Genomic DNA, 27,856 nt, shown 5'->3' on the forward strand with positions numbered 1-27,856 from the left:
TGTGATCATGTGCATGTCACCTGCCTTATAATGGAAATGTACCCTCATCTGATATTAAAAAAAAAACAATCCAAAACGTATTAAAATGTTTTCGAAACAGGAAAAGAGGAAATAGACAAAGTATGAGAGAAGGAGGGAGATGGAGGAACTTGCAATAAAACACAGCGGAAAAAATATGATTAATTATATTGAATTAATTTAATAGCAGTGCAGTGTTGAGCAACTGAGAGTAATGCAGATACATAATTACAGGATGTAAAAGAGCCCGGCTACGCGGTAAAAACAAATCCTTTCTGTGGTGAGAAGTATGTGTGAGCTGTGGAGCCCAAACATGTGAGCTGCTCAGTGCCATCATGTTCCACTGAGGTCCCTTTAATTGACTGTCCCATAATAGCTGGTCACATGACAGCCAGCTCACCAGAGTATAATGAGTGCATGTGTATCCCAGTGCAGTTGTTCACAACACGATACACAACAGGCTCATTTTGCATTTATGATTCTATTTTCGTATAGCTTTACATTATTAGCATATGATATTACATTTTAAGTTGTTGCTACCTTACCACAGGTGGAAATTGGTGAGCATTCAGTCAGGTTCAAATTAATCTTCTAAATCATTGTTGGTGTACAGTAGCTGCAGTTGAGCTGTCTGTTTATATTCTGCTCTCTGAGTTCTTGTCATGATTTGACTGGCAAAACCTTTAGTGAAAAGTCAGTGAAGAGTGATGAAGTATATTCACAGTAAGTGTCACACTTTGACTTAGGGATGGTAAGATTTTATAAAAAATCACAGTAGCCAGCACAGTAGGGAAACATGTGTCACACATGTGTCAAGATGCACCACATCAGTTACCAGCTCGCTCCATCATAAACTTGCGACTCAGCTCGTAGGCCAGGAAGAGGGCTCCGTTGGCAGGGAAGGTGCGTATCATGGTAGGAGTCAGGCCCGAGTACAGAGCGGTGAACCCTGTGGGACAAGAGAGAGTCAAGCAGATACACAGGTCCTTCCCTGCGGATAAGTCCGCCCCCCAGCTTGGGCCAATTAGCAACATGATGCATCCACACTGCATCACTCTTAGACCAGCAGTGGTGCGTTCAGAGTTTTTCAAAGTAAAAAAACTTCAGCCCCACAATTAAAACACTCAGGTCCTGTATTTAAGTTGACAAGTTCACATTAACGTTCTTGAACGTGATTACAGTGTCCTTGCAGGCTCATTCATTGAGATTGTTAAGGGTAGCTTAATTTGTGACATGTCAACCAACATTTACAGTATCAAGCTTTGGCCATTTTTAAATTACCATCTTACGTTAATGGTTAATATACAATTTAATTATACTGTATTAGACCTGCTCCATATACTCTGAGGCCAGGTTATTCCCTTTATGTCCCCATCATGCCAACAGATGTTGCAGATGGTGGAACATGTGGCTATGACTCAGTACATTCAGCATGCAGACAGAGATGAGATGTACAGTTATATTCAATTAAAATCCCAGAACAGATCACAATGTACCTTTTTCACACACTACGGCGTCTCTGTAGTTTAAAGAGATCCGTGGAAAAAGAAATTCCTTCAGAGGCTGCTCTGTTGAGATGTGTTGTCAGCCCGCCATAGGCCCATTAGCCCCATCGCCATGATTTTAGCACCACAGCATACAAGCATGTTTTTGCATCTTGTTTCATGTGCAGCACAATCAAAGCTCAGTTCTGCTGTTGTTAAGATGGGAACCCTTCACACTGTACATCATTATATTCATATATATAACTAATTGATTAAACTGGTGTTTTCGTTGTTGTCAAGTTTAATAAGTCTGATCTGTGCCAATCTTACTTTTTGCCGATCAAATAACCATATCTCCTACAGGGCTTATTCGGCTAATTTGAATAGCACTGAATCATTTTGTCTCACTATGCACATCGACAGGCACCATGAGACAGTATAACTATAAACAAACAGTCTGTTTAAATCATCCGTATTACTTCCTGATGTCTGTCCCTCTCATCAAACAACTGCCTGAGGGGTTTATCACTATAGAAAGGAAGGTAAACACTGGATAGCAGCCATGGTGGCTGTAATACCTTAATGTCTCACTGTATTTAAACACTACACATTTTTGTTTTTTTGCAGATGAATAAGAGAATGTTAGAAAACATACAACAACTAAACAAATATTGTTGGAGAATTCCTCTCTATTTTTTTGCTGATTTGAATGTCTAAGCTGGTTTTGAATAAAATGAGAGAGGCAAGTCTAGACAGTGAGTGTGTGTTCGAGTCAGCACCGGTCTCTACTGAACCATGTTTTTTTACAAAAAGCTAAATTATACAGTTGCTGTTCTTTAAACGATGATTATGTGGTTGCGTGATGCAATTTTACAGTTGTGCTCCCCTGTTATCACAAATGGCGTTTTGTAAAACTTAGATTGGGTCCCCTCCAACCTACTTTTCACGACCTCCTCTACCCTTCTCGTTCCTTCTCTCCCACATCGCTTCCTCCCTCAACCCCTTTCCGCTTCCTAAATCTCACCCTCTTGTTCCATCTCGCAATAAACCATTAGAAACCCATATCGCTATTAGCGTGGTCTTTGTTAGTGAAATATGGTCTGGATGGAAACATTTTAGAGACAGTTCACGTCAACAAAAGGCAATATTGATCCTTTTATCAGTTAACTGGGCTGTTGAGAGCCATACACTATCTGAGTACATGTTTTATTTAAAAATGTATGTTCAAATCTTACCTTCAGTACGTATGATACCCATGAAGGTCTTCATGAAGCCCTCTTGCCTCCCAACTAAAGAGTACACCTGTATCCTGGACTTCACACAGTCTATGGGATAGACCATCAACCACAGACAAGCGCCCCCAAATCCACCGCTGAACATGAGGGGAAGAACACCTGTGAAGGCCAACATGATTTTGTGGGAGAAGATCACAGAAACAAGTGCAAGATTGGAAACACAACGCAAAAACATCTCATTCAAAATAAATAGAAAATAATAAGCATACCTATACCGTCCTTGTCCGTGCCCATGGACTGTGCAAATTTAGACCGACACAGTTCATAGGCCCCAAAGAAGCAGAAGTATCCTGGTATCTCCCGGGCCATGGTGGACGTCAGTCCTTGGTAGAAACCCAGGGGGCCGTTTGTCTTCAACACTGTCTTCACTACTGACCACACTGTGCTGAAGTCACATCACAAAACAAAATCAAAAATGTGACACTCTGCTCATTCCAGTGTCTCTTTTTAGCTGCACTGACCTTCCCTGTCCACTTGCGATCTTGCCAGTTGCTTCCATTTCGTGCATTGCCTGCAGGCGACATTTCACCAGCTCGGTTGGACATATCGCCATGGAGGAGAAGATGGAGGCTAAAGACCCCGCAGATGCCTTCTGGATATCGCTGATGAGCAATGAATACAAGTACAATAGAATAAATTAATAAAAGGTATTTAGTGTGCGTACAGGAAGACTGCCTGGCTCAGTTTTCAGGATTACTCAGGAAATTTCAATTCTTAAATTAAATAGATGTACTTTACTATTTAAAAATTGACTTTCACACAGATGGCACACTTTACTATGATATGTTTGTATGAACATATTTTAGACATACTGTATTATGACCTTTTTGAGGATTTTTTTATGACTAGCAAAATATAGTATAATAGCATAACATGTTTTATGGTTAACTATACGACTACATTTTTATATGATTTTTAAAAATAAATATTACACTATGAGATATTTTTATGACACACCATACTATAATTTGTCTCATGGCACACTACACTGCAGATCTTGGAATTATTTTCTATACTTTATTATGACAATATTCTGACTTTCTATGAGATTTTGTGGCATACTTTACAGTTTTCTGTCATTTTTTATGTTTTTATGACAATGTTATAATATACTATACTTTGACATTGGTATGTTTTTTAATTATATGTTTAATGGCATTATTATGACATTGTTAATGATGATTGTTATGGCACACTATCTTATGACATTTAATCATATTTTGTAATGAAAAACTATATGACATCCTATTACAGATTAATTACTTGTTTATGACATACTACATTATGACTTTGTTATTACCTTTTTTGTTTACATACTATACAATGACATATTATTCAATCACATTTTTTTAATGGCATACTATTCTATGACTTGTTTATGAAAATACCATGACAGTCTTTACTATGACATGTTTTATCACTTTTTATGACATACTGTGCTATGAGGTTTTTTTTACATACTATAATCTATACTGATCTGTCAAAATGTGGCTCCTGACCCCATCCAGCTATGGAGCTTATATAGATATAAATACGTGGAAATGTCAGTGTCGAACCTGAGATCCGCCCCTTTATCCATCCTAGACACAAAGCGAATAGCATCCTGGCACAGACCATAACTCAAGAAGAGCACCGCGTTCTCGCTGATGCTGGCGATGAGGGCCGGGGTCGTTCCTCTGTAGAGACCCTGTAGTCCCACCTGCCTGAAGGTCAATGTGAAGCAGTGGATGAAGCCACGGTACATGGTGGGGAAGGTCTGCATCTTCACCTTTGTGGTGTCAAATGGCTGACCGCTCAGCACACAAGCTGTCCCACCTGGGGAAGGATTTTAAGAGGTGTCTATTTGAGATTCAATAAGAGAGATGCAACTGATGTCAGAGCAAAATGTGTCCAAAGCAAATCAGGGAACAATTTGACTTTTTTCATGTTTACCCAACTAAATACACACAGAGGGTGTGATTTTGACTTCAGTAAAAAAAAAAATAGCAAGACAAGATATACATAATATGTTTAATTATATAATCAATTCATCAAGAAAGACTTACATTACTCCTTAAATACAATTAAGAATGCAAATTAAATCAGAGATAGGACCTGCAGCCTTTCTTTGAAAAACTCTTTAAAAAAGAATGTAAAAAAACCTGTGTCTTGTCAGTCAGTCAGACAAACAGACAGATCGAATAAAGAGACAGACAGAGATAACATATCAAGAGATGTGAAGATAGTCATACTGTTAACTCACCGATTGCTCCAGCTGAGAAGTCGATGATTACCTGGATTATGGGATGTGGAGCCATGATGATCTATATAACATGCTGTGAACATGAAGCTTTTTAACTCCCGTGTCATCATATCTTCACACTCAAAGTACTAGTACACTTTGTTCTGATCGATTAAGATGTACAACTACACAAAGAAAGAACAATAAAGTCACAATATAGCATACACGTATTACACACATCCGACACAAGGCAAGGAAACATATATGTAAAGCAGATCCGGACACATTGCATGCTCACCTGTACTCCCTGGTCTCTTGATGTTTGTTTGTCTCCCTCACAAACTCTGAACACTTTGAATGCACTAAAGGCAGTCTGCGCGCTGCTCCATGCCGGCACAAAATAATCTAGATCGTTGCTCGCCGACACCCTACCACATAACATGTTTCATTTCTTACTAAAGTGTAATGTTTTACTAAACTTCCGCTTTCTTATGAACGTCTTGTGAAATCAAATGACGGAATGCAACAAGTCACTCCTGCCGCGCGTAAAGGAACGCACGAGCGCACAATGCGTTGCGTCAAGCTATTCAGAGGAAGTCACAACAATACAGGGACATGTTTATTCAACACCAAAATCAATGTGTAATAATGGGCTGTTAAATCGATTTAAGAAGCTTATTTCATATCTCAGCATGTAGTTTGATAGCTGAGTAGCTGATGAATAAATGGAACAAGAAAGCGCTATAGGTGATTCAACAAAGAAAGCGCGTCTTTTGGTGAGGTGACAGTCAGTGGAAATGCGGAAGAGATTAGATGCTGGCTGAGGCTGGTTGTTATTCTTCACATTTGCCACAAGATGTCAATAAAGTCCGTAGTGGGCTGAGGACACCCAAACAGCTTCTGGTCCAACAGACCACCGAGGAGCAGCACACCTCCAGCTGGAGACGGAAACTGTCAGTTTAACACGGAGGTGCCACTCTTCCCTCGTGTCTCTTTATCAAAATATACTTATATACTTTCGAAAAACATATTTGTCTTTTCTTCAGGCTTTACAGAGTTGGTATTAGTGTTATCAGTATTTTTGTTTACATGAAGCCCGTTTTATATAATGCAGTACCCCTATTTTTGAGGTTTGGTATTTGATTTAAAGTTTTGTAAACACCATACAAACGCAGTGATATAGGGAATAATTTATATGATCACAACTCTCTTGATCAAACGTGTAACATCCTTGTCTGAAGGGGAATACCTGTGGGCTGATAGAGATAGAAACACGGTTGACATATACGGTTTTTTTTTAGTTTTTTAGTTGTTTTCTTTGTTGGTGCCCAGATTAGATGTTTACTAGACGAAAGAATGAAAACAAGGAGCATTTTTTCATCCAACACTTTCGATGCCATTCATTGGCGCTCGTCTGGTGTCAATCAAATGTGGGCGGTGTCAGCTGACATGATACTTCCAGTAAATCCTCACATGCTGTACAACCCAGAGAGTCAACAGGCTGTGCGGGGCGCGCTCGGAACATCACTACTACGGGACAACCAAAACAAAGCAGCGGGTCAACACACTGCGGACACTCAGACAACTTGTTTTTCACAGGAAAAGGATCTTCAGAAACATACTTTTTATTATTGTTAACACAGATTTATTTCTTTTTAACGGCTTGGGATGTGACTTTCAGTGGACACTTGGCGCCCAGGCGGAGCACAGCATTCCCGGACAGATTTACCTCGTTCGCACATTTCAAAGGCGAAGTTACGACGTTTGAGGGGCGACAGCTTCGTCACACTTACATGACATTGTAACATTTGGCTCCGTCACCTCTCGACCATGGCGGAAGCGGCCCAGCAGCCACACCTGGTGGAAATCGACCCGGATTTTGAGCCCCTGTCGCGGCCCCGGTCGTGCACTTGGCCTTTGCCCCGGCCGGAGTTCATCAATCCGGGCGACTCCAACACGTCCTCGCCGGTGCCGTCCGTGAAGCAGGAGCCCACCGGTAACGAGTTCATCAACAACCTCAGCCTGCTGGAGGAGACCGAGGACTTCCCGGAGCAGAAGCCGGTCATCCTGTGCTCCGACTTCCAGTGTCAGGAGAACTGCGTCCACCAGCAACCTCCACAGCAGCAACATCAGCAGCAGCAACATCAGCAGCAGCAACATCAGCATCAGCAGCACCCGAACCCGCAACTCCCGCATCAGCAGCAGCAGCAGCAGCAGCAGCAGCAACAGGTGTCTTTGCTCTCCTCCCCGGTGGGCTCGTCGTCCTCGGCGGCCGCGGCCGCAGCTGCCGCCGCTGCCCAGAGGAAGAGCAGCTCCTCCCGGCGCAACGCATGGGGGAATATGTCATATGCAGACCTCATAACCAAAGCTATCGAAAGTTCTCCCGAGAACCGGCTAACTCTCTCTCAGATTTACGACTGGATGGTGAAGAGTGTGCCTTATTTCAAGGACAAAGGTGACAGCAACAGCTCTGCAGGCTGGAAGGTACGTTTTTTTTAAACGTGTTTTCTCATTTGGTATACTTTGGAAACAGTGTGCGCAAGTTTGTGTGCGTGTGCGTATGCGTGTGTGTGTGTGTGTGTGTGTGTGTGTGTGTGTGTGTGTGTGTGTGTGTGTGTGTGTGTGTGTGGTGGGAGTTTCCAGCCTGAATAGCGCATGGCTATAGAAGCAGTTCTCATAGCCTACAACGTTTTCCAGTTCTGACTGTGGCACTTGTGGCAGTGGGTTCACAAAGGGACAGTTGTGCTTTATGCTATAAGTTGTGGTATCACTGTAATATCCCTCAAGGGATGACTAGCGTTGTGACTAGGCTATAATGTGTTTTGATCCGATTTGTTTATTGTTTATCTCCATCATGTATGGTTGTCACTGATACGCCTCCTGCAGGGTATTTTTTTGTCATATTTGCTTTTGGTGTTTACTAACACACCCCCACCCACCCATCCACAAATGCATTGACAAAAGAGCATGCATCAATATTGTGTGTCTGTTACATTGTTTAGAATTTGCTCCCAGCCATGTTTTTGTCTTGTGAAACCATGCCACCCCCCCTCAGTGTGATACGTCCAGTTCATGGCAATTCAGTAAACTGGGCAATTGCTACCATGACCTTCGACAGTCATCTGACTTCTCCCTGCAGTATGTGATTTATATGAGTCTGCTGACTCAACAGGGTTTTTGTTCTCCCTCACTCACGGCCTTATTGCTTCCCTCAACGTGCTTTTCATAAATACAGTGAGTTCTGGCGTGGTGTGTTTTAGACAGCTCTCCTGTCTGGTTTGAAAACAATTAACGCTAAATCAAAGTTGTAGTTTATGTTCATGTTAGAGTGTGCACCTTGAATGAAGCTGTGTTTGGACGTATTTTGTCGTAAGGAGGTTCCAGAAGCGTTCATGTGTCCTGAAAGCTGCCCAAGACATTACACAAGAGGGGACTTAACATTTCTGATGTGGTGTGGCAGGCCCTCCCACTGTACGCTATTGAAGGGCGTAAACCTCCCTTCGGAGACACATAGTTTCAGTGGCGTCTGACAATAAATTAATGACAGTCTCCTCTCCGAGCGGGAAATCATATTGAAACTGTAGTCACACATTGAGAGATTTATTGCGGCTTCCCTCTGTCATAGGCTGTCTGGGTTGCCAATAAAATATAAAGCAGTTGTTGAGTTTTTTTTTGTCTTCCCTTGTCACAGCTTCCATGTTTGAGTCATGTGCTGAGAGATGACACATTCATGTCAGGCACCAATGCCTGTGTTTCTTTTTGTTTTGTTTTATCTTAATCACATAGATAGACACAGAAAAATCACAATAATATTCCAGTCAATAACTTTCTTATTTTGCCATACACTGATTTAGCTTTTTAAACCAATTTAAAAAAAGGAAGTTAACAAATCCACAAATGCAGTTGTCAGCAACGCCCTGCTCCATATTCATCCAATTGACCGCAGTGTTTACAAAAGGCACAAAACTCATGTTGAGCTGTCAAACGTCGTCCCGTCAGTCAAATGATATGGGAGTGGGAAGAAAACCTCAGTGTGGTGAAACACGCACGGGCAAGTACACAAAGCAGGTACTGGGCAGAGGATGTTGTGCAAGTAGGAAAAGCAACATTTCCCTCCACTTATTCATCACATACAGTACATCGGTACTTTGAAAGGAGCAGCATTTCTCCTACGCCATTGCTGTGTGTGTGTGTGTGTGTTTGTGTGTGTGTGTGTGTGTGTGTGTGTGTGTGTGTGTGTGTGTCTCTAATACAGGGCTGCTTGTATGAACTTGCTCTCTGTTTTGCTTGAAAAGAGCGAAGGTATCATTGAGCAGTAAATAACACTCATCCAAAAATACTTAATACAAAATGAAGAGGGATGCATTAATGTGGGGATACATCCATGAAGACCAGTTTTTGGACGCTAACGTGGATCTGAATAAAGAATCCAGTGTGGCGGTACGGTGGCACCTTAAAACACAAACACACAGGTTATTATGTAATTAGGAGGTTCTAGCAGAGTGTAGTTAAGACATGGGAGTCCAACATCATAACACACAATCGTAGATCATTTACATTTTCCAAAGCATGCAGCAGAGTCACAGGGAGATAGACTCATTAATGTACCTAAATAAACAGAAGTCTCTCAGTGCTGTTCGCTCCATTTAGCAGTTATTGTGCGAATGACGGCTTGAAGAGGGGCGCTCAGCCACCGCCTGGGCTCGCTGCTTATCCTGCCATGTTGGGGGTGTAGACTGAGTAATACTGTGGGAAAGCAAAGTGGCATTCACTGCTGCGAGGGGAGTTATTCATGGAGCTCCCCTCGGTTCCACACAGGGGGGCTATCACACATTGTCCTTTCACTGCGAACTTACTTATGAGCCGCGGCCAGAGACGAGCTGCTGTGTTGCTTCTTCTCCAATGGCCCTCTGATGTAAATATGAATTCCCAAACAGTGAGATTCATTAATCAGTATTTAACTCTTTGATCCATTTAATTTGACTATATGTAGTCGACTGAGGCGCCGTGACTGATTGGAAACACGGAAATATGTAAATTGCGTGGCAGACCTCATGCGGAAGACACCAGCTTTGCAAAGGGACTCTCCATATTCACACAAAAGTTCTCAAAACAATGATCATACCACCTTGGATTTTTACTTTGTGAACCTCCAAGAGAGAATAAAACAAACAGAATGAGACCTATACACAATTTGTGGTGAGTGGAAATATTGGTTGAGTGTGAAAGTGGCTTCTTTTGTGCTGCAGGACGGTGATCAAGATGACACAAGTCACGACCTGAATGCTTTGTTTCTCTTGGCACAGGAGGCTGTTCCGACACCCTCAAACATTGATTGTAAATCACTTTCGGTTCAGTCAGTCTGAAGTTACCCAGGGATCATTCCTCTCTGTGACTGATCTCTCTGAACAGATGGGGCTCTCCTGAAGGGAATGGGCTGAAGCACATGAAGTTTCATTAATCTATGATTAAGGCTGTCTGCTTTGTAATTGTTTGAGGCCGAGCTCGTTTCTCAGCGCTGCTGATCCTCCACAGTCGGTCGTGTCTGAACTGAGTCATGGCAGCCTCCACACTTCTCGGGCCGTCTGCGACAGTGTGATTTTTGAGGACAGTTGTGCCAGGTGGGACCAGCTTGGTGTCCAGTCCACTCCAGTCCAGTCCACACTGGGCCTGGCACATGATGCCATCCAACAGGAAGAAGAACAGATGGCACAAATTATGCATCACCAAACCTTTCTGCAGAGCTGCTTATTTATTTATTTATAATAATGTCCCACCCGTTCACGTTTTTTTTTTAAATTCCACTCCATAAAATGTATGTAGTCCAAGTATTACAAATAGTTTTCAGGCTGCAACACACACACACACACACACACACACACACACACACACACACACACACACACACACACACACACACACACGTGGCATTTTTACAGTACAATACATGCAGTACACACACAGCCTTGCATACCTGCAAAAAAAAACAGTTATTTCTTGTATTTCGTCACTGCGTACGTCACCACGGGATAAATATTTGGTTTCAGCCAGTAAAGCCGGGTGCCTCGGCCGCTCTTTGATGTCAATATCCAGATCAATTCGGTCATAGGTTTCCTCTGTACGCGGCGCTCTCTTGACCTGAAATTCCTCAACCTACGCTGGTAAACACTCCCACAGATCTCCAAACAAACTGTGCCGGAGCAGACAAACACGCAGGTACGAGCAGATTGTACAGCAAGTGACACCGGGGTCATTACCATGTAGATGCACCCATTGACTGCAATCCCTCTTAGTCGAGCAGTAAACACTGGAGGCATCGCCAAGAGGGGAGATAGGTTGTGTAGTAGGTCGGTAGTAAGTGTGAGTGTGTAATACTGGGATTTGACTTCATAATGCATGGATCCCAGAGATGTAGCTGGTTTATCTGGTGTCAATAATTTTTTCAACGTAAACACATATTAAAAGCAAACAATCCTGATACGGATCCCTTTTGTTACTAAACATGTTTCCAGAGACTATCCACCAATCTTGCCATTGGTAAATAAATGCAATAGAAAAATACTGGAGGAAAGTGTAGCTTACATTTTGCAACACTATTTCACCTATTACCCAGGCTTGAAGTACAACAATATTTAAAATATAGGGAATACAGAGGATATCTTGTATTATGACTTGGGAGTGCCGAATTGGTATCAATGATGGAGCACAAGTTCTAGAGATTTATGTCGTCTTATATATTTCCCAGCCTTAACTTAGTGTAAACATCACATTGAAGGTCATGCTAACAGCTTTAATCAAATCGAATCAAATCAATTGATAACGTTGTGTCTCATTGTACCCGTTTTGTTTGATTTGCTTTAATGGCAGATGGTTTAACTTTCCCGACAGTTCATGCAGAGGTGTATGTAATTGCTGTGTGTTATCTAAAATATCCCACCCCATGAACCCAAGTTATACAGTGTGGCTTAAAGAAATAGAGAAGCTAAGAATTAGAATAAGCACGCTAATCCGGAGTTAGCACAAAGCCGGTTGTACTTTATCGTCGATCACAGACTGCGTGTATCTCTGGGTCTGAATGTGTATTAGTAGGACAGGGAGCTGGATAGAACAGCAGTCCTCCTGTTTCTACTGGTTCAACACACAACACACACACACACACACACACACACACACACACACACACACACCTCACCCCCCTGAGGTAGGCGAGGAGTCCAACCTTGGCATTGCCCCAAGACATGAGGGGCAGCTGTGTTTCTCAGGCAAAGAGCTGGAGGAGTACTCCTCACCCTCCTCCCCATTTCCTGCCTCTCCCTCTGCACAAAAGCAGGGCACACTTAATGCTGTGAAGGGTTACTCTCCCCCTTTGGTCAGACCCTGAAGAAGATAACCACTTACTGAAATTTAAATTAAAAAGAGAAAGAGAAAGAAAGTGAAGGAGCAGCAGAGACCCAGAACGCTCTAAGTTCAGACTGGGTGACACTTGTTAGGAGTTGCATAACAAGACATTTACTGGAATCAGGGAGCCGCAGGCCAAAGTCTGGTGCCACTGGTTAGTCAGCGGAACTGTGAGGCACTGTGTTAGAGATATGTGGGACGCTAGTCTCCCGTGTGTGTGTGTGTGTGTGTGTGTGTGTGTGTGTGCACATAACCTGGGCCTCATAATTAAAGCCCTGCTGCTGGCAAATGCACAGACACGATGGCAGACAGACAGGCCGACACAGGGAACATTCCTGCACAGGCTTTTATATCTTTTTTTATTTTTATTGTAGCGTGATATTCTGACTTTCCTTCTCTCCCCAGCTGATTTTAATCCAGTATCTCCTTCCAATGCTCCTCCCCCCTTGCTTCACTTCGGCATCACTGTGTGCTTTGATGTGCACACCACGGGTGTTAAAAAGCAGCTGTGAGCATTGATGAATCCTGTTAGTCTTTGATACAGGGAGTGCAATAATGATACATTATCAGTTCTTGGTTATTTTTGCCTTTAATTGACGAATTGTTGAGTCGATCATATTATTTCAAATAACAGTGGAAATTCCCATCACAAGTAGCGGTTTAACTCACTGGTTCAACACGAGTAGATCCACCTGTGTTCGGTGTTTTTGGCTCAGCATGGTATGAAAATGTGATGACGATGAGTGGAAAGTGATGTAACTGTGCCCATCCACACTGATTGGATTAGGCAACTGTCTGAAACTACAGTAGTTTATTTCACAACCCCATGTTGTCCTCCTGTCCTGCTCCACATTTGTTTACCGGCCGGCTTCTGTGTTCCCTGCTGTTTTCTGTCTCTCCTGTCCTCTACCAAGAAACATTTTAGGATATTAATGACCTAAAACTCAACAGACTTATATTTGGCGCATCGGGGATATCAAATGGTGTTTATGTCTGTGGTACATGTTTGCTTATTGATGGATTTAGCCGCTCTGCAGCTATGAAGTCGCATCACTGCATCAAATATTGACAATTGTTTCCATAACGGCATGGTCCAGAATGCCATGGGAGGAAGCCACCGGGCAACGGCAGAAGCTGTGAGAAACACATACCACACACAGGGGATCATGTCTGTCTGAGTGGAAGAGGCTTCATAAATTCAGACAGTTGGGTTGTTGCTCTTCTTGCCAGATGATTCTCTCCACTCAAAGATCCTCAAAACATGAAGAACCTATGTAATATAAGTATGTTTTACTTTGAATAAGCAATAATTGAGAGTTTAACCACAGCTGCAGGGGTTTGATTTGCTTTTTGATGTTCCAGATGGTCTGCCGTACAATCACGTTTTTTTTTTCCTACGTCAAGAAATGTCTGGCTGCACCAACCTGAGCCAGCAACGAGACATTTTTACTTTAAAATTGTGACAAATGTTTCTGTGCTCGTCACTGCAAAATACAAAATTTGGCCTCATAATACAGCTGTTGAATTTGAATCCTTCTGAAATCCCTTGTTAGATTTCATTGAATGTGAAGGTTTTCTAGTTAAATTACTTATTTTTCTATTCATCTCCATCATCATTATTTGAATTTGATATTGTGTTTAGATTTGAATTAATTCTCTAAAACAGATGATGTACTCAATTTGAGCATGACCGTATGTTTTATGAGCTGAGGAGTAATAGCTAACAATGTTATAATTGATACAAAAATGTAAATAAATATGACCCTTCACCCGTATACAGCCTATCTAATTGGAAAGGACAAAGGAAAATACCGGCAAAGTGCCCCTTTCATTCCGTGAATTCAAACAAATCATGTGTATACGGTGTTTCCACCCACCTCAGACACTGGCATCACACAAACCCGCAGGAACATTGCCAGAGTTTTGTTTTGTCAGTTCTTTTTTCTGGCTGTGGGCCAGAGCACAGATCATTCAGTGAGTGTGGAGTCCAGTAACTGCACAGAGAGTTTAAGTGATATACAAAAAGATAGCAGCAGAGTGTAGAGACTCATTCATCAGAGGACAGAGGAAAGGTGACCTTGCCTGCTGCTTTACTTTGGAGTGAAAAAAAAAGAGTTGACACCCAGCAGCGTGGTCAGGTAAACAGTCATTTAGGATGAGTCAGACTGTTTTGTTTTTCTCAGTGCGGGTTTGGTAGTAGCAGGCCGAAAGCACGTGATTGTCTGTTTTGGCAGAGGGTTTGCCCGGGCATGGCTTGGTTTGTTTCACAGAATATGCTGTTGCTCTGTCTGCCACCACAACTTCTCCTCGGTCAGAACGTTTGGAAAATTCTCCCGTGGGGTGAGCTGGAAGACATCAGCAGTGTTTTACAGTGTGGGATGGGGAACTGTGGATTTTGGACAATGGTCACCATTCAAACGAGAAGTGAAAGCCCTCAACGCTTCTTCAACCATGAAAAATGTGGTGTCCTATCAGTTTCTCATAGCTTTTGTGTTTATGTGAACCAACTGCAGACGCGCCGGGAGGGAGTAGAGCAACACTTTTTACGGGACCGCTCACTGCTGAGGGCCCCAAACCACAGGCATTACCCAGACCCACATTGTTGTGCAATTCCCGCCCTAAGGCGATTAAGCGCGGTGCCTGTCAGGCTGGCCGGGCATTATCACACAACCGCACATGCATTCAGGCATGTGCGGTTGTGTTCACATACATGAACGCTCGCAGGCGCTCTGTAGCTGGCTGGCATGGGTCGGAATTTAAATGCACACTTGAATCAGAAGTGGCGTTATGACTGTGCGTCAGACAGCAGGTCCCCCGCTTTTGTTGTCACGGTGAATAATCGTTTGTTTCAAGGTCAAAGTGTAACCGCCCTCAGGGGTGTTCACTTCGGGTTTGCATTGGTGGAGCAACAATGCGGCACTATTGTCTGTGTTGTGTAGCGAGGCTCTTGGATGACTTAGTGTTTACAAAAGAAACACCTCACGGGGAGAGGAGAACTTACCAGCGGTTAGGTTTCACTTGAGCACATACCGCATAGACATAACCCAAATCCCGTCTAGCAATGATGGGATGTCCTTAGATTTCCTGAGAGTCTTTACGTATGCCCAGAGCACCGCAAGATACACAATGTACTGTACGGTTTGAAGGTGGCAGCTTTAGTTTCTCCATTAAAGGTTCCTATGTTGGATTCTAGGAAATGCAGCAGTGCCAGTCAGGCAGATTAGACATGTGACCACACGTGAACCCATTTTTTCTTCAATGAATCATCCCTCTCCTGTTTGAAGTAATTGACAAGAGAGCAAAAAAGGAATCTGGCTCCGTTGAAGACACTGGGGTTTGTGTTAAGAAACCAGAATGGTTCATCATAAACTCATTTTTTTAAAGACACTGTCATTTGGATTTGTACTTAGCAAAAGATGAGAAAGATGGTGCCATTTTGCATCTGTGCAGTTACCCACATCTTCTATCCAGCATTAATCTATTTCTCTCTATCTCTCTCGCTCTCTCTCTCTCAATACAAGACAATCTAAATCTTGTTATGATGAATTTAACCTTCGTCATGGTGAACGTAAACAGTTGGTCCTTTTCCATTACTGTTGTTACTAATATCAGTTTATTTTATTACCTATGATAGTTTCTATGTCAGCGATATGAAGTTGTCTGCAGCGATTGCATAAATTATCTCACAAATGTCGATAGGGTCTATTACTTCTCTCTTCCACCACCTCCTCCTCTACCTTTAAGAGATGCAAAGGAAGTGGGTGCTATGAAAGAAGCGCAAGGTATGCAGTACCAGGGCGGTTATGTCATGAGTAGAGGAAGCAACACTGAGCGTGACGCCAGATTCTGACGCTTCCTTCTCTTCCAGTGTTTCCTTTATTTTATTGTTTCCATTCTTCCGCTTAGCTCCACTCAGAGCTGGGTTATATGTATGTGTGCTAATATGTATATGTAAAAATGAATCAGTGTTATTGCTTATCGTTCCTCTAAAACATTGATTTAAATTCTCATATTAAGATATTGTGGTTTATGGTTTACACAATCAGCTAAAAAATACTGTATTGACATCAAGTGAATGCTGGAGTAAGACTTTGGTTTGCTCATGTGCGCTCCTGCCCTGCCCTGTACTGGTGCCAGCTTGATAATGGCCCCTGTGATTGGGATGCCAGGTCCAGGTCTCAGTGCCCTGGTTTAATGTCACTCGGGCTATCTACTGTCTCTCTCAAACATGTGATCCTCATCGTGAACGATAGGGTGTCTTTTAATATTCATAAAATGCGATTTTTAATGTTGGGTAGCATTTCTGTTGTCATAGTTTTCTTTTCTATCACTACTGGAGACTTCTTTCAACAAGCAAAATGAACACAACATAGTAGCACAATTCAGCTGTTTTCATGTTATTCATGTGTGTCATTGAATGGCGCTGGTGTAATAGCAGCAACGCCAAATAACAAGGACGCTGCTGATAATGCAAAATAAATAAATAGCAACTGTACAAAAGTGTTAAACAAAGCAGTGTGTTTATGTTAAACAAACTATGTTGTGCATTGCAAAAACGCACAAAAAAAAACATAATTAAGATAACTGGGAAAAAGTCTAATCTAATCTTCAGTTTCTGTGAAAACACTTAAAGCACCCATTCTGTGTGCTTCATATATATATATATATATATATATATATATATATATATATATATATATATATATATATATATATATATATATATATATCACTGTTATTTGCTTTTCATAATGAGCCCGTGGGGAAAACATATATATATATATAATGGTTCCCCTAATCTCATAAGGTTTCTCTTTAAGTCTTTTTTTACTCAGAAAAGTGTTATTTGTGGCAGAGCATGAGTCATGCTAGTTATACAGGTGAGTGCATTGCAGCCCAACGTGCAGACTGCATCATGGACATATCCATGGGAGAGTTAAAAGGAAAGGAAAGAAAGCAAAGAAGAAGTTCATTATTAAAGAAATCATTTCATGAAAAACAACATCATGGTTAGTATCAGTCTCTCATTTGGTAATATAATTGACAATTAAATAAAATATTGTGACATTTCTGCTATTCAACAGGAGACATTTCAGCGCTGAACTTTTGTAGAAAACGATCCATATTCAAACGGTGTGGGTGGTTATTTTTCTTTTACTCATTATTAATATTGTTGATATACTGCATTTCTTCCCATGAAAACAGTTTGGAAGCGCACTTATTTATGTCAGGGCCTACAGAGTAGTAAAACAACACAGAAAGGGTCAACTCTTTAACCCATTGGGGATTTATTGTTGGAATCAACATCCAGCCATAAAAACAGCTCGGGGATATCCCCGTGTTTGCCAGGTTGAACTGGGGTAACAGGCGTATTAATATAACACCTCAATCGCTCCTCTCCCTCCCCGCCAGCCTGCCGTGGTGGGTCAGGCCTATGGATGCAGGCCGCCACACAGGCACCCAGCAGTGGTCCACACACTGCATCTTTATCCAGGCGGAGCAGGCAGCGGCCCAGCCCAGCCGCTCGGCTGATCAGAGGCGAAAAATACCCCCCGCTCCACAGTCACAGCTCTGTGCATTTACAGGCTCACATTGTGTTGCACATAGCAACACATGCGCATATTTCAGCATGGTAAACTTGGCCCGCACAACCCGGTCCCTGTCCGTACACATGAGCTGTGTGCTGCATAAATCTGAGTCAGGAAATCAGCGAGCACAAGGGAGAGCTCAGCATGTAAGCACCCATTGCTGTTACCACGCTGCTGGGACATTATTTTAAAAGTATGCAGCAGTTATCATAAATGATGTGTATAATTCAATCCGTCACTCTATTTATTTGCAGGCAACTTTTATGGACCTTGTGACACATTAACACAGCACTGACATATTTTGAAGTGCCATTTGAAGTGTAAGCATTACAAGAAGTTGAGTTAGTGATAATGAAAGCAGTTGATGTGTCAGCTGGGGGTAAAAAAAGTGCAATCACTAATTTTGTTAGTTTTTATTTAATTGCTATTAGTTATTTAATTTTTAATTGCTTTGTAACATACACTTGTATCATGACAACAGGAAATAAAACGGGCAAGAGCAAAGAATAGATTATATTTCAGGTTTACAGCCAAAGAACACAAAACATTCGGCCTTCTTGTCTCAATCATCAACCATTTAAACCGTTAAACTTGTTGATTGCGTATTTAAAAGTGTTCAATACACAATTTACTTACTCACTCATTCAGCCAAGTTTTCTTTCGGAGTGATTTGTCTAAATGTCAGACCTTGGCCAATACAAAGGAACTGGCAGATGATGTATTATTCTCCCACCAGGTTCTGTTTGTTTAGATCCATAATAGGGTCAAGTCATAAGTGGGGAAGTGTTTCTAAAATGTACAGTAAGAGCTTTAACCGCCATTGTAATCCTGCTGGAAAAGCCTACCTGGACAAGGGCCCCCTCTTTTCCTCTTTCCTCTTGTTTTGCCCAGTCAGACTACAGAGTTTTGATTAGGAAGTACTGGCTCTTGAACCCACTGTTGGCTTCAGCTAGTCCCTTTGCATTGCACCAACCAGGGCCTCATTCTGCAGTGTTTTGCATAGAAACCAGAGGCATCAATGGGATCAGTATCAGGACTGGCCAGCTCTTCCTGTGCGGATACAATGCAGCAGGAAGTTCGCTAATAGCCCCTCGACTGCGTCTACTCGTCTCACACTATCATACGGCGGTGAAAGATCCTGGAGTGTCAGTGGCTTTGCTGCTTCTCACCCTACGCACAGAACCACTCACGGACTATTTATCATTTGTCGGCAGCGTCTGTGAGACGATCAATCCTGAGCTTAACCAATCATCATCCGCTCAAGCTTCCAAGTTTAGCTGAGTGTGTGTGTGTGTGTGTGTTTGGGGGGAGGGAGTTTGGTTCCACTCAGATTCCTTGCAGAGGATTGTGAAAAAGAGATCCTGCCAAGAGGCCGTCAGTAAATACATTTGCAGACAGGTTTGCTGCTGCATGACTTATGTTTTCTGCCTTTCCATCTGTGCTATATATAATGGTCTTATAAATCACCATTTTGAATAGGTACTTTGCTGGAAGTCATAGACTGCTATTTGGGCTCATAGCATCCTAAAGTGAATTTAAGCAGATCCACACTGAGCGCTCTGTGTCTGGGCCTTCACTCTCCCCTCTCTTTGCCAAATTGAATAATTGGAAGTTGACGTCAGCAGGCGAGAAGGGACCCTTTTTGCTGCAACATGAGTGTGAGATCAGCTGTGGCCAGTAGTGTACGATGTCCCAAAGGAGCACGTGAAAAAGACAAGGGAGGAATAGAAGACTGGAAAGGGGGCGAGATAGATGGCGAGGGCAGAGATAATCTATTTCTGGTTCGAACCATGTCCTAGGGTCAGTTTCCATTTTTAATCCAGGACTGCTTTTAAAAACAGAAATTGTGGCCAAACAGACTTATTTTTGTATCACTGCGAACAGTGACACATTTATCCGTTCCCGACCTGAGGCGCTGTGCTGTGTTGCTCGCTGCTACGCAACATTAATGACAACAGTCATTTCCTTTTCTACGGACTGTTTTAATGAAACCGAGGGTAAAAATAATATTTTTAAAAGGCCCGGCGCTTTACATTTCCTGTGCTCTGCTTTTTATTTCCACTGCCTTTTATGATCATTGATGTATTGACTTAAGTAAATAGGTCAGTGATTATCACTGGTCAGTTCAATATTGTTGCTGATGATAACTTATCAAACTGCAAACACATGAAGTCATCGCAGTCTATTCCGATTGCTGTGACTATATTGTGTGTGTGTGTGTGTGTGTGTGTGTGTGTCAGAGAAAGAGACAGCCAGATTCCTTGTGCATCTGATTATGTGTGAAGATCAGTAAGCCCAGACTGTCTCCCTTTCTTTCAATAAAACAACACTAAAATGGCTGTAGATAAATACTACAAAGTTATACCAGCTCAGACTAATTCCCCAGTGACTACATATCCTATGACTCAGCACATTAAGGTCAAATTTAAGTGCAGACATTTGCAAATCAAGTAATTTGATCTTGTCTTTATTGACCATTGTAATAAAGAAAACAATTCCCCCCTTAAAAACAAACTACATTTGATGTATCGGTGTTTTATGTAATTTGGTCTCGAAAGCGTCCCAAAGAAATATTTTAAGTTGAAGATCTGACTGTGAAAGTAACTATTACCTCTTGCTCATGCTTGCTCTTTCCCCGGCTGCAGGGGTTTTCACTCTCGCTAGTTCACCACAATGGCCACCTTTAGCACACCTGATTTTATAATCTATTGGAATCAGTTAAAATACTGAGTGTATCTGACATGAAGGGGACAAACCTGCAGTGAGAGTGTCTTTTGGTGACTCTGTGATTCCAGTGAGTGGTAGTTCCCCGTCACTTGTCGCCGCACCAGCTCACCTGGAGCCCCGTGCTGCTGTTAAGCGGCCAGTCTGCTGAGCTGGTCTTAGGCTAATAACGGGTTTACGTGTTTTCTCTCTCAACCACATTGCTCAAACTCAGCCAGACTCAGCACAAGGCTCCAGACATGACCAAGCTCCAGCTTTAGCGATACTTACTTTGGCGGTTAGAAGTGGTGCACTACACACTCTATAGGTTGCCCTCTTCACATCTGCAGACATGACACAGAAAATAGCTAGTTACAGAGCAGGAGCACACCTACTGTTTAGTCTGAAACACGGTTCACAAACGGTGAAAAGGCTTGTTCAGGACAGCACCGTTTCTCTAATGAGTTCAGTGGAAATAGTGCAGGGAAACCACATTTTCTTTTCACTTTCACCAGTTCCATATCTCTGGTACATATCTCTGGTACATATCTGTGAAACTTCTCAGGGAACTGCTGGCGTGTGAGCTCGTATCTGCTGCTCGCTTTCAGTCAGGGAGGAGGGCGCATTGCTGCAGATGCTCTATAGCTGTATGGGCTTTGCAGCTGAGGTTTCACTTGTGGCTTCACTTGATTCAAAGTGTCTCTGCAAGAAGGTGGTGTTTGCTTTTCTGGGGATTTTTTCAATCGACGAGTTGACATTTGAGCAGCTCTGAGAGCGTCAGCACCTCGGACAGTGTACCAGCTGGCTCACTGCCTCCAGGTTTCTGCAGGTCATTGCTTCAGTCTGCTGGAGAGAGTAGGAGAGGACACGGTGGTGAAGGAAGGAAAACAGAGGAGGGGAGATGAGGTGAGAATAAAGGAAACAGGATGAGGAGAGGAAAGGACAAGGAAGGAAACAAGATAAGGAAATGTAGGAATTGGAAGGAGGTGACAGAAGACAAGGAAAGAAGGCGAGGAGGGAGAAAGAGAAGGAAGGAAACAAGATAATGAAAGGAGACGAGAGGAGAAGAGAATAGAAGAGAGGAGATTAAATTAAATGAGTAGGAAAGGAGATGAGGAATAAAGAGGAGGAGAGGGTGATGTACTGAACACTGTGGCCTTTCAGTAGTGATGCCAGTGAGGGAGTATAAACCAGCACAGTGTGTTCTTTACTGATGCTTGCTCACTCTGTCACACACAACCCCTCTTTCTCTATTTCTCAAATAGCCTACCCTCTAAAGACATTATCCTGCTCTCTCTCTCTCTCTCTCTCTCTCTCTCTCTCTCTCTCTCTCTCTCTCTCTCTCTCTCACACGCACTCACACCACCCAGACGTCCTCACTGCAGCCACTGGTTGAGTCATGACATATCCAGTCATGCAATTAAGTTTCAGCAGTCACACGACAAAGTGAACATTACTTTTCAAAAAGTGTGACATCATGGATTAGTGCCTGTTGCGAAACGTAAACTCTATGGCCGTGGGGAGCGGGGGGACCAACGTTAAATTTGTGCTGTCCACTCGACTCACGGCGCTGTGGCTTCGCATTCCATGCCTTTTTCTCCGCCTCGTGACCGCCACGTTTCCTGTGAGGCAGGAAGTGAGCTCTGTTTCCTGTCACAGTCCTCTTTCATGTGGTCACTTCCTCGTGTTTAGCCAGCGCCGCTCTGTTGACTCAACAGAGGTGGTGCTCCTTGAGGCGGGCTCAGACAGAACAAAGACAAGTATTTGTATTATCTCTGGCTACATGAACTAGCTTCAGAGATAACGTCATGTAACTACCTGTTTTCAAATGATTAAATTCCTCAGTGCAATAAAAAGGCTTTTATTCACATTACAAACATTATTTATTTATAGTATTTTGCAGGCTACTTCATCTTCATGCAATCTTTTATTTCTGTTCCAAAACTGTCTCCACCGTCTATTTTTTGGTGGGGAAAAGACAGTCTACTTTTGAGATGTGATGGTGTTATTGTCATATTTTTATATAACACAAGATAGGTCCGTCCTCGTGCGACGGTAATCAGAGTTCAGTTCTGTGAAATCGTGAGTTTTGTAACCTTGCAGAGGAATGTTGATTGTGATGGCTGCCTGGCTGGGAATCCTGTCTTTACTGTTTCCTCAGAGATACTAACAAATTGGCTCAGATTACGATTGAACTTTGCGCACAGTGATTAGCTGGAATGTTAAGATTCCTGTGTACTGAGATAAATCAGTGTCACACATAGTCCCGGAATCCAAAAAAAAATAATAATAATAATGTTTATATTCATATGTCCGTGTGTGGTTTTGTTGGTGTCATTAAGTGCTGCATGACTGTGTGTGCATGTGCATGTGTTTATCCCAAATCGCGTTTTCAATTCACAATTACACTGGCTGTATTGGAGAGAGCAACAGAATCAAAACCATACCACGCTGCTGTTTATCGTACTGCCAGTGTACTCTAACCATGAGCTCTCACACACACACACACACACACACACACACACACACACACACACACACACACACACACTGGGAGACGAGCCTTTTCCATTGGCCCCACCAGACCATCTCAGCCACACTCCCCACACGGCACTCCAAGTTCTGCCGAGTTCTGGTATTTCCCATCAGAGCAGTTTTTATGACCCCTCACTTGTTCTCCCTCTCTTACATCAAGACTTTTTAACTGGTTTTACAATGTTCTACAGAATCACAACACACTGGTATTGACTCAGCCAAAATAGAAACCAGAGCCTCCAAAGTGGAGACTTTAGCTCTGAGTTTCTCCTTCCTGTCATCAGGAAGATATAGGGCTGTAACAGGACATCACGGCGTCGGCACTCACATTGCAGTCATTCCTTGTTGCAGCACAGCAGAAATTACCAGCACTCTTAGCGGCCATGGAAAGGAGAGGCTCATGACCAGACTTTACTCTTCACATTTTGTTGGCGATGTGCACGCGGAGGAGTGAGGAGAAAAGCATTGGTTAGGCTAATCAGGGAAGGGATGTCACGTCGCTCTGATCGTGCAAACTACCCCGAGACTATTGGCTGAGACAGTCGGGTCATTTGATTCAGAATTTCATTCGTTTGTGAAGGGCCAGTGTTCATGCAGGCCCCCATGTGCCCGAGCGCCTGAGGTCCTCCAGAGAGGAGAGAAAAGAGGTGGAGGGAAGGAAAAGTAGGAGATTTTACAGAAAAAACAAGAGACAGGAAAATGAAAGGAGGGTGTTGTGGCTGGAATGGAAGATAATATAATTTGATGCAGCAGATTAGTCAAATTATTGATCCATTGATTGTCTGAAAATGAATCAACAACAATTCTGTTCATTGTTTAAAGGCAGACTATTTTACTCACGCAGCTCAGTTTACGTAGAATGAGGAGTCCCACTCAAACAGTTGTATAATGTCCCTTATGATGTCATCAGGGTCATCTCAGTTCGGGCAAGAGATTTACAATTTCTAGCTCAAACCTTTCATTACAAACTGACGTTGTGGTTTTTGAAATATGTTGGCATTTAACAGACGAATAAAAGATGTTATCAAGTTGAATTATGAGAAATGCAGTGTTTTAAGAGCTTACCAGGGTCTTTAAATCAGGATACAGGCTCTTATAATTTATCTTTTCAAATTTGTCTACCAACTTTATGGAAGTGTACCACTAAATGGCTGGAGGAATTTGCTCCTTGTCACAGTTTTATATCATGGTAAACATTTAAAGCGTTGTTTTTGAGGCTGTTGGACAAAACAAGTGAAGATATCTTTTGAGACAATGCAAAACTGTGATCAGCATTGTTTAGGAATTTCCGATTTTGTGGGGGGGGGGGGGGGGGTGAACAAATAATTCAATACATAGTCAAGAAATGTATCAACAATGAAAATACTTAGGTTGGAGTGGGACACGATTTTGGAGATGGTACCGACGAGGCGAAGCAGAGGTGAAGGCTGAGCAGAGACTGTGAACCAGATGTGAAGCAGTGACTCACAGCAGGAACGGGCTAGATGACGTGAGCCACTATGCACGCTAAGCTCTGCATGAGTGTGTGTGTGTGTGTGTGTGTGTGTGTGTGTGTGTGTGTGTGTGTGTGTGTGTGTGTGTGTGTGTGTGTGTGTGTGTCGGGAGTTCCAGCCTTTCTTCCAAAACAACAAGCTTTACGCATGCACAGTAATGTCTGGCCAAGGTTTATTGCTTCATGTTGTGGCCCGGACGCGACACGATACGGAGCCAAAGAGTGTAAATTATCCTCTGAGGGTTAAATGGTCACTTCAATAACAGTTTGGACAGATTAAGCGTTTCAAAAATCATAACAGGACGAAAAACAAAAGAAGGGTTCCAGTACAGTCATTGTTCCAGTAAAGTAGAGCAGAAATTGTGTCTCTATGTCTGTGGTTTGCTTTGCAGGCGTTTGCCCAATATTCTCGCTCTTGTTTGCAGTGTTTTAATACCGCTTCACTAGCTTCCTGCGCAAAAATTAGTTTTTCCACTGGGGGTGTCACTAAGCAACGTTAATGTGTCAGTTTCCTCCATTTGATTCTGTGCTGGTTCAGACAAAACACATAGTCAGGTGGAATGTGAGTTGATTTAATGGTGTTTTAAAATGGACTCCTCTGATTTCGTGAAGGAAATAAAGGTCATCATGTACACTATGTGTGGAGATACGAGTGGCTGTAGATTAATCCTTGTTCTGGTCAGGATGTGTGTGTGTTTTGCACATGCATGTCTTTGAATTGCACATGGCATTACGTTGTTGAGTGAGCTTAAAAAGCTCCTCTTTCTCTTCTGTAAGTCAAGCCAGGTGTGTTTTTAAAAAAGAACCACCTGTACGGATGGATTTGCAATTATGTGTGAAAATGGATCTGAGGTGTTTTGAGAAAAGGTCAAACATAAATCTGTTGTCTACTTTCTGGTTTGTCTGCCTCTCACCCAGCCTCTCTCTTCCTCCCTCTCCCCCAGAACTCCATTAGACACAACCTGTCGCTGCACAGCCGCTTTATTCGCGTCCAGAATGAGGGCACGGGGAAGAGCTCGTGGTGGATGCTGAACCCGGAGGGCGGCAAGAGCGGCAAGTCCCCGCGACGCAGGGCAGCCTCCATGGACAACAACAGCAAGTTCACCAAGAGCAGAGGAAGAGCAGCTAAGAAAAAGGTAGACGAATAAAGAATCCAGCGCAAGCTTTTGTGCTCTAACATCGCTGATTTTAAATGTTTGAACCATGCCAAGATTTTCTTCATAATGTATCATGATAAAGGCCAGACATAATTTGGGATTTTGGTAATATTCTAACCCTAAATTGACCTGTTCTTGGTATTTAATGGCTAGATTACAGCTAATTACAATCATCTCGACTTATTAGCTTTGTAGAGTTAAAGGAAATGAACTAAGAATGAATTAAGTCATATCCATCCATGTTACTGTGTAAAGTCGTCATGTCTGTAAACATCCCTTGAAAAGCTATTCTTAAAATATTATGACTTTTTTGATACCGTATTTAGCGAGAATACTTATATGACTGTATTATCTTTACATAATAAAATCCAACCCTTGGTTGTATTGCCAATGGTATCTGCCCACAACACATGTTCCACTGACTGTCTCTGACGCATACAGTACACTGAGAGTCTCCTTGTCTCCCCACAGCTGTCCCTGCAGGGCGGCCCTGATGGCGGCGCAGACAGCCCAGGCTCCTACTCCAAGTGGCCTGGCAGCCCCAACTCCCACAGCAACGATGACTTTGATGCATGGAACAGCTTCAGGCCTCGGACCAGCTCCAACGCCAGCACCCTGAGCGGTCGTCTCTCACCCTTCATGCCCGAGGATGACCTCGGGGAGGCAGACGTGCATATGGGCTACCCAGGAGCCCCCGGGGCCAAGATGACAGCCACCCTGCCCAGTCTCACAGAGATGACAGGCTCTCTGGGACACGGTTCTGAGAATGTCATGGAGAACCTTTTGGACAACCTGAACTTGCTCTCGCCCAACAACTCTCAGGTTGGAGGAGGGGTGACGACCCCTGGCTCATCCCAGGCTTCTCCCTCTCCAATGATGCAGCCAAGCCCTGGGTACCCCGCTTACAGCTCCGCCAGCATGGCCGCGCAGCCTCAGCAGGAGTACCGCAAGTGTGTGTATGGCCAAGCGGGGATGAACACCCTGTCGTCCATGCCTCTGCAGACACTGCCAGAGAGCAAGCCCAGCTTCGGACCCAGTATGGGCCAGTACAGCTGCCCCGCGGGTCTTCTGAAGGAGCTGCTGACGTCAGATACAGACCAGCACAGTGAGCTCATGCCGTCGGTGGACACCGTGGTGTCTCAGTCTAGCGGAGGCTGCATGCTGCCGCCATACAGCAGCAGCCAGCATGCAGCCAAACTCATGGGTGGAGGGAACGGTCACCCGCATTGTCTTGCTCACACTCACCCTCGCAATGTGCACAGCCAAGCCCTGGCCACGTCTCCAGCCATGAACGGCCGCCTGCTCATGTCCCTGAGCCACAGTGGCGGCCCCACGCGTTTGCCTGCAGCCAAAGGCCCCATGCAGATGCCTTATGGCCTCTCCAGCCACCTCAGTGCGGGAGGCATGCCTGGCGGCTTCTGTCCTCTCAACACCAACGGATACGGCCGACCAGGCCTGCCACAGCCTTTGCACTCTGAGAAGCTGCCCAGCGACCTGGATGACATGTCCATCGAGAAGTTTGAGTTTGACATGGAGACGGTCCTTCACGACACTTTGATGGACGGAGACTCCCTGGACTTCAACTTTGAGCCAATGGTGACCCAACAAGGTTTTTCCCACGGGGTGAAGACCACCACGCACAGCTGGGTGTCAGGGTAGACACTGTAGAGCTGTTGCTGTTTGGTAAAAGGCACAATCAGAACTCATTTGAGACAAAACAAAAGTGTATCTTTGGATGTTTAATCCTCAACCCAACTTCACCTGCAGTCCACGTACCATTAACATTTGTGTCAAAAATACTTTTCGGATCACTTCAGCGGACTGAGACTGGTCTTAATCAGCTGAGGACACATCTCTATTAGAGCCCTTGAACTGGTGTAGATGAAAACTGAGTTATCTTTTAGATATCAAATAATTTGTACAAACTAAGTGCCAAACAATTTGCCTTAACATAAGAGCCAAACT

General features: G+C 43.3%; 2 protein-coding genes across 2 annotated transcripts; one reads left to right on the forward strand and one right to left on the reverse strand.

The window, feature by feature from the left end:
• Nucleotides 1–209: 209 nt before the first annotated feature.
• Nucleotides 210–5,516, reverse strand: slc25a15a (solute carrier family 25 member 15a). The gene is made up of 7 exons (XM_079224997.1): nucleotides 5,317–5,516; nucleotides 5,040–5,112; nucleotides 4,354–4,612; nucleotides 3,259–3,399; nucleotides 3,007–3,182; nucleotides 2,738–2,896; nucleotides 210–967 (listed from the first exon to the last, which is right to left on the reverse strand). Exons 2-7 carry the CDS (start codon nucleotides 5,092–5,094, stop codon nucleotides 846–848), a joined length of 912 nt encoding a protein of 303 aa, XP_079081123.1. The 5' UTR covers nucleotides 5,095–5,112; nucleotides 5,317–5,516; the 3' UTR covers nucleotides 210–845.
• Nucleotides 5,517–6,848: 1,332 nt separating this feature from the next.
• foxo1a (forkhead box O1 a) lies at nucleotides 6,849–27,550 on the forward strand (the record flags this gene model as incomplete). The annotated part of the gene is made up of 3 exons (XM_079224619.1): nucleotides 6,849–7,502; nucleotides 25,679–25,870; nucleotides 26,363–27,550. 3 exons carry the CDS (start codon nucleotides 6,849–6,851, stop codon nucleotides 27,548–27,550), a joined length of 2,034 nt encoding a protein of 677 aa, XP_079080745.1.
• Between the last annotated feature and the right edge of the window lie 306 nt (nucleotides 27,551–27,856).

The sequence above is a fragment of the Taurulus bubalis genome (assembly GCF_910589615.1).
Source record: "Taurulus bubalis genome assembly, chromosome: 10".
Lineage (NCBI taxonomy): Eukaryota > Metazoa > Chordata > Actinopteri > Perciformes > Cottidae > Taurulus > Taurulus bubalis.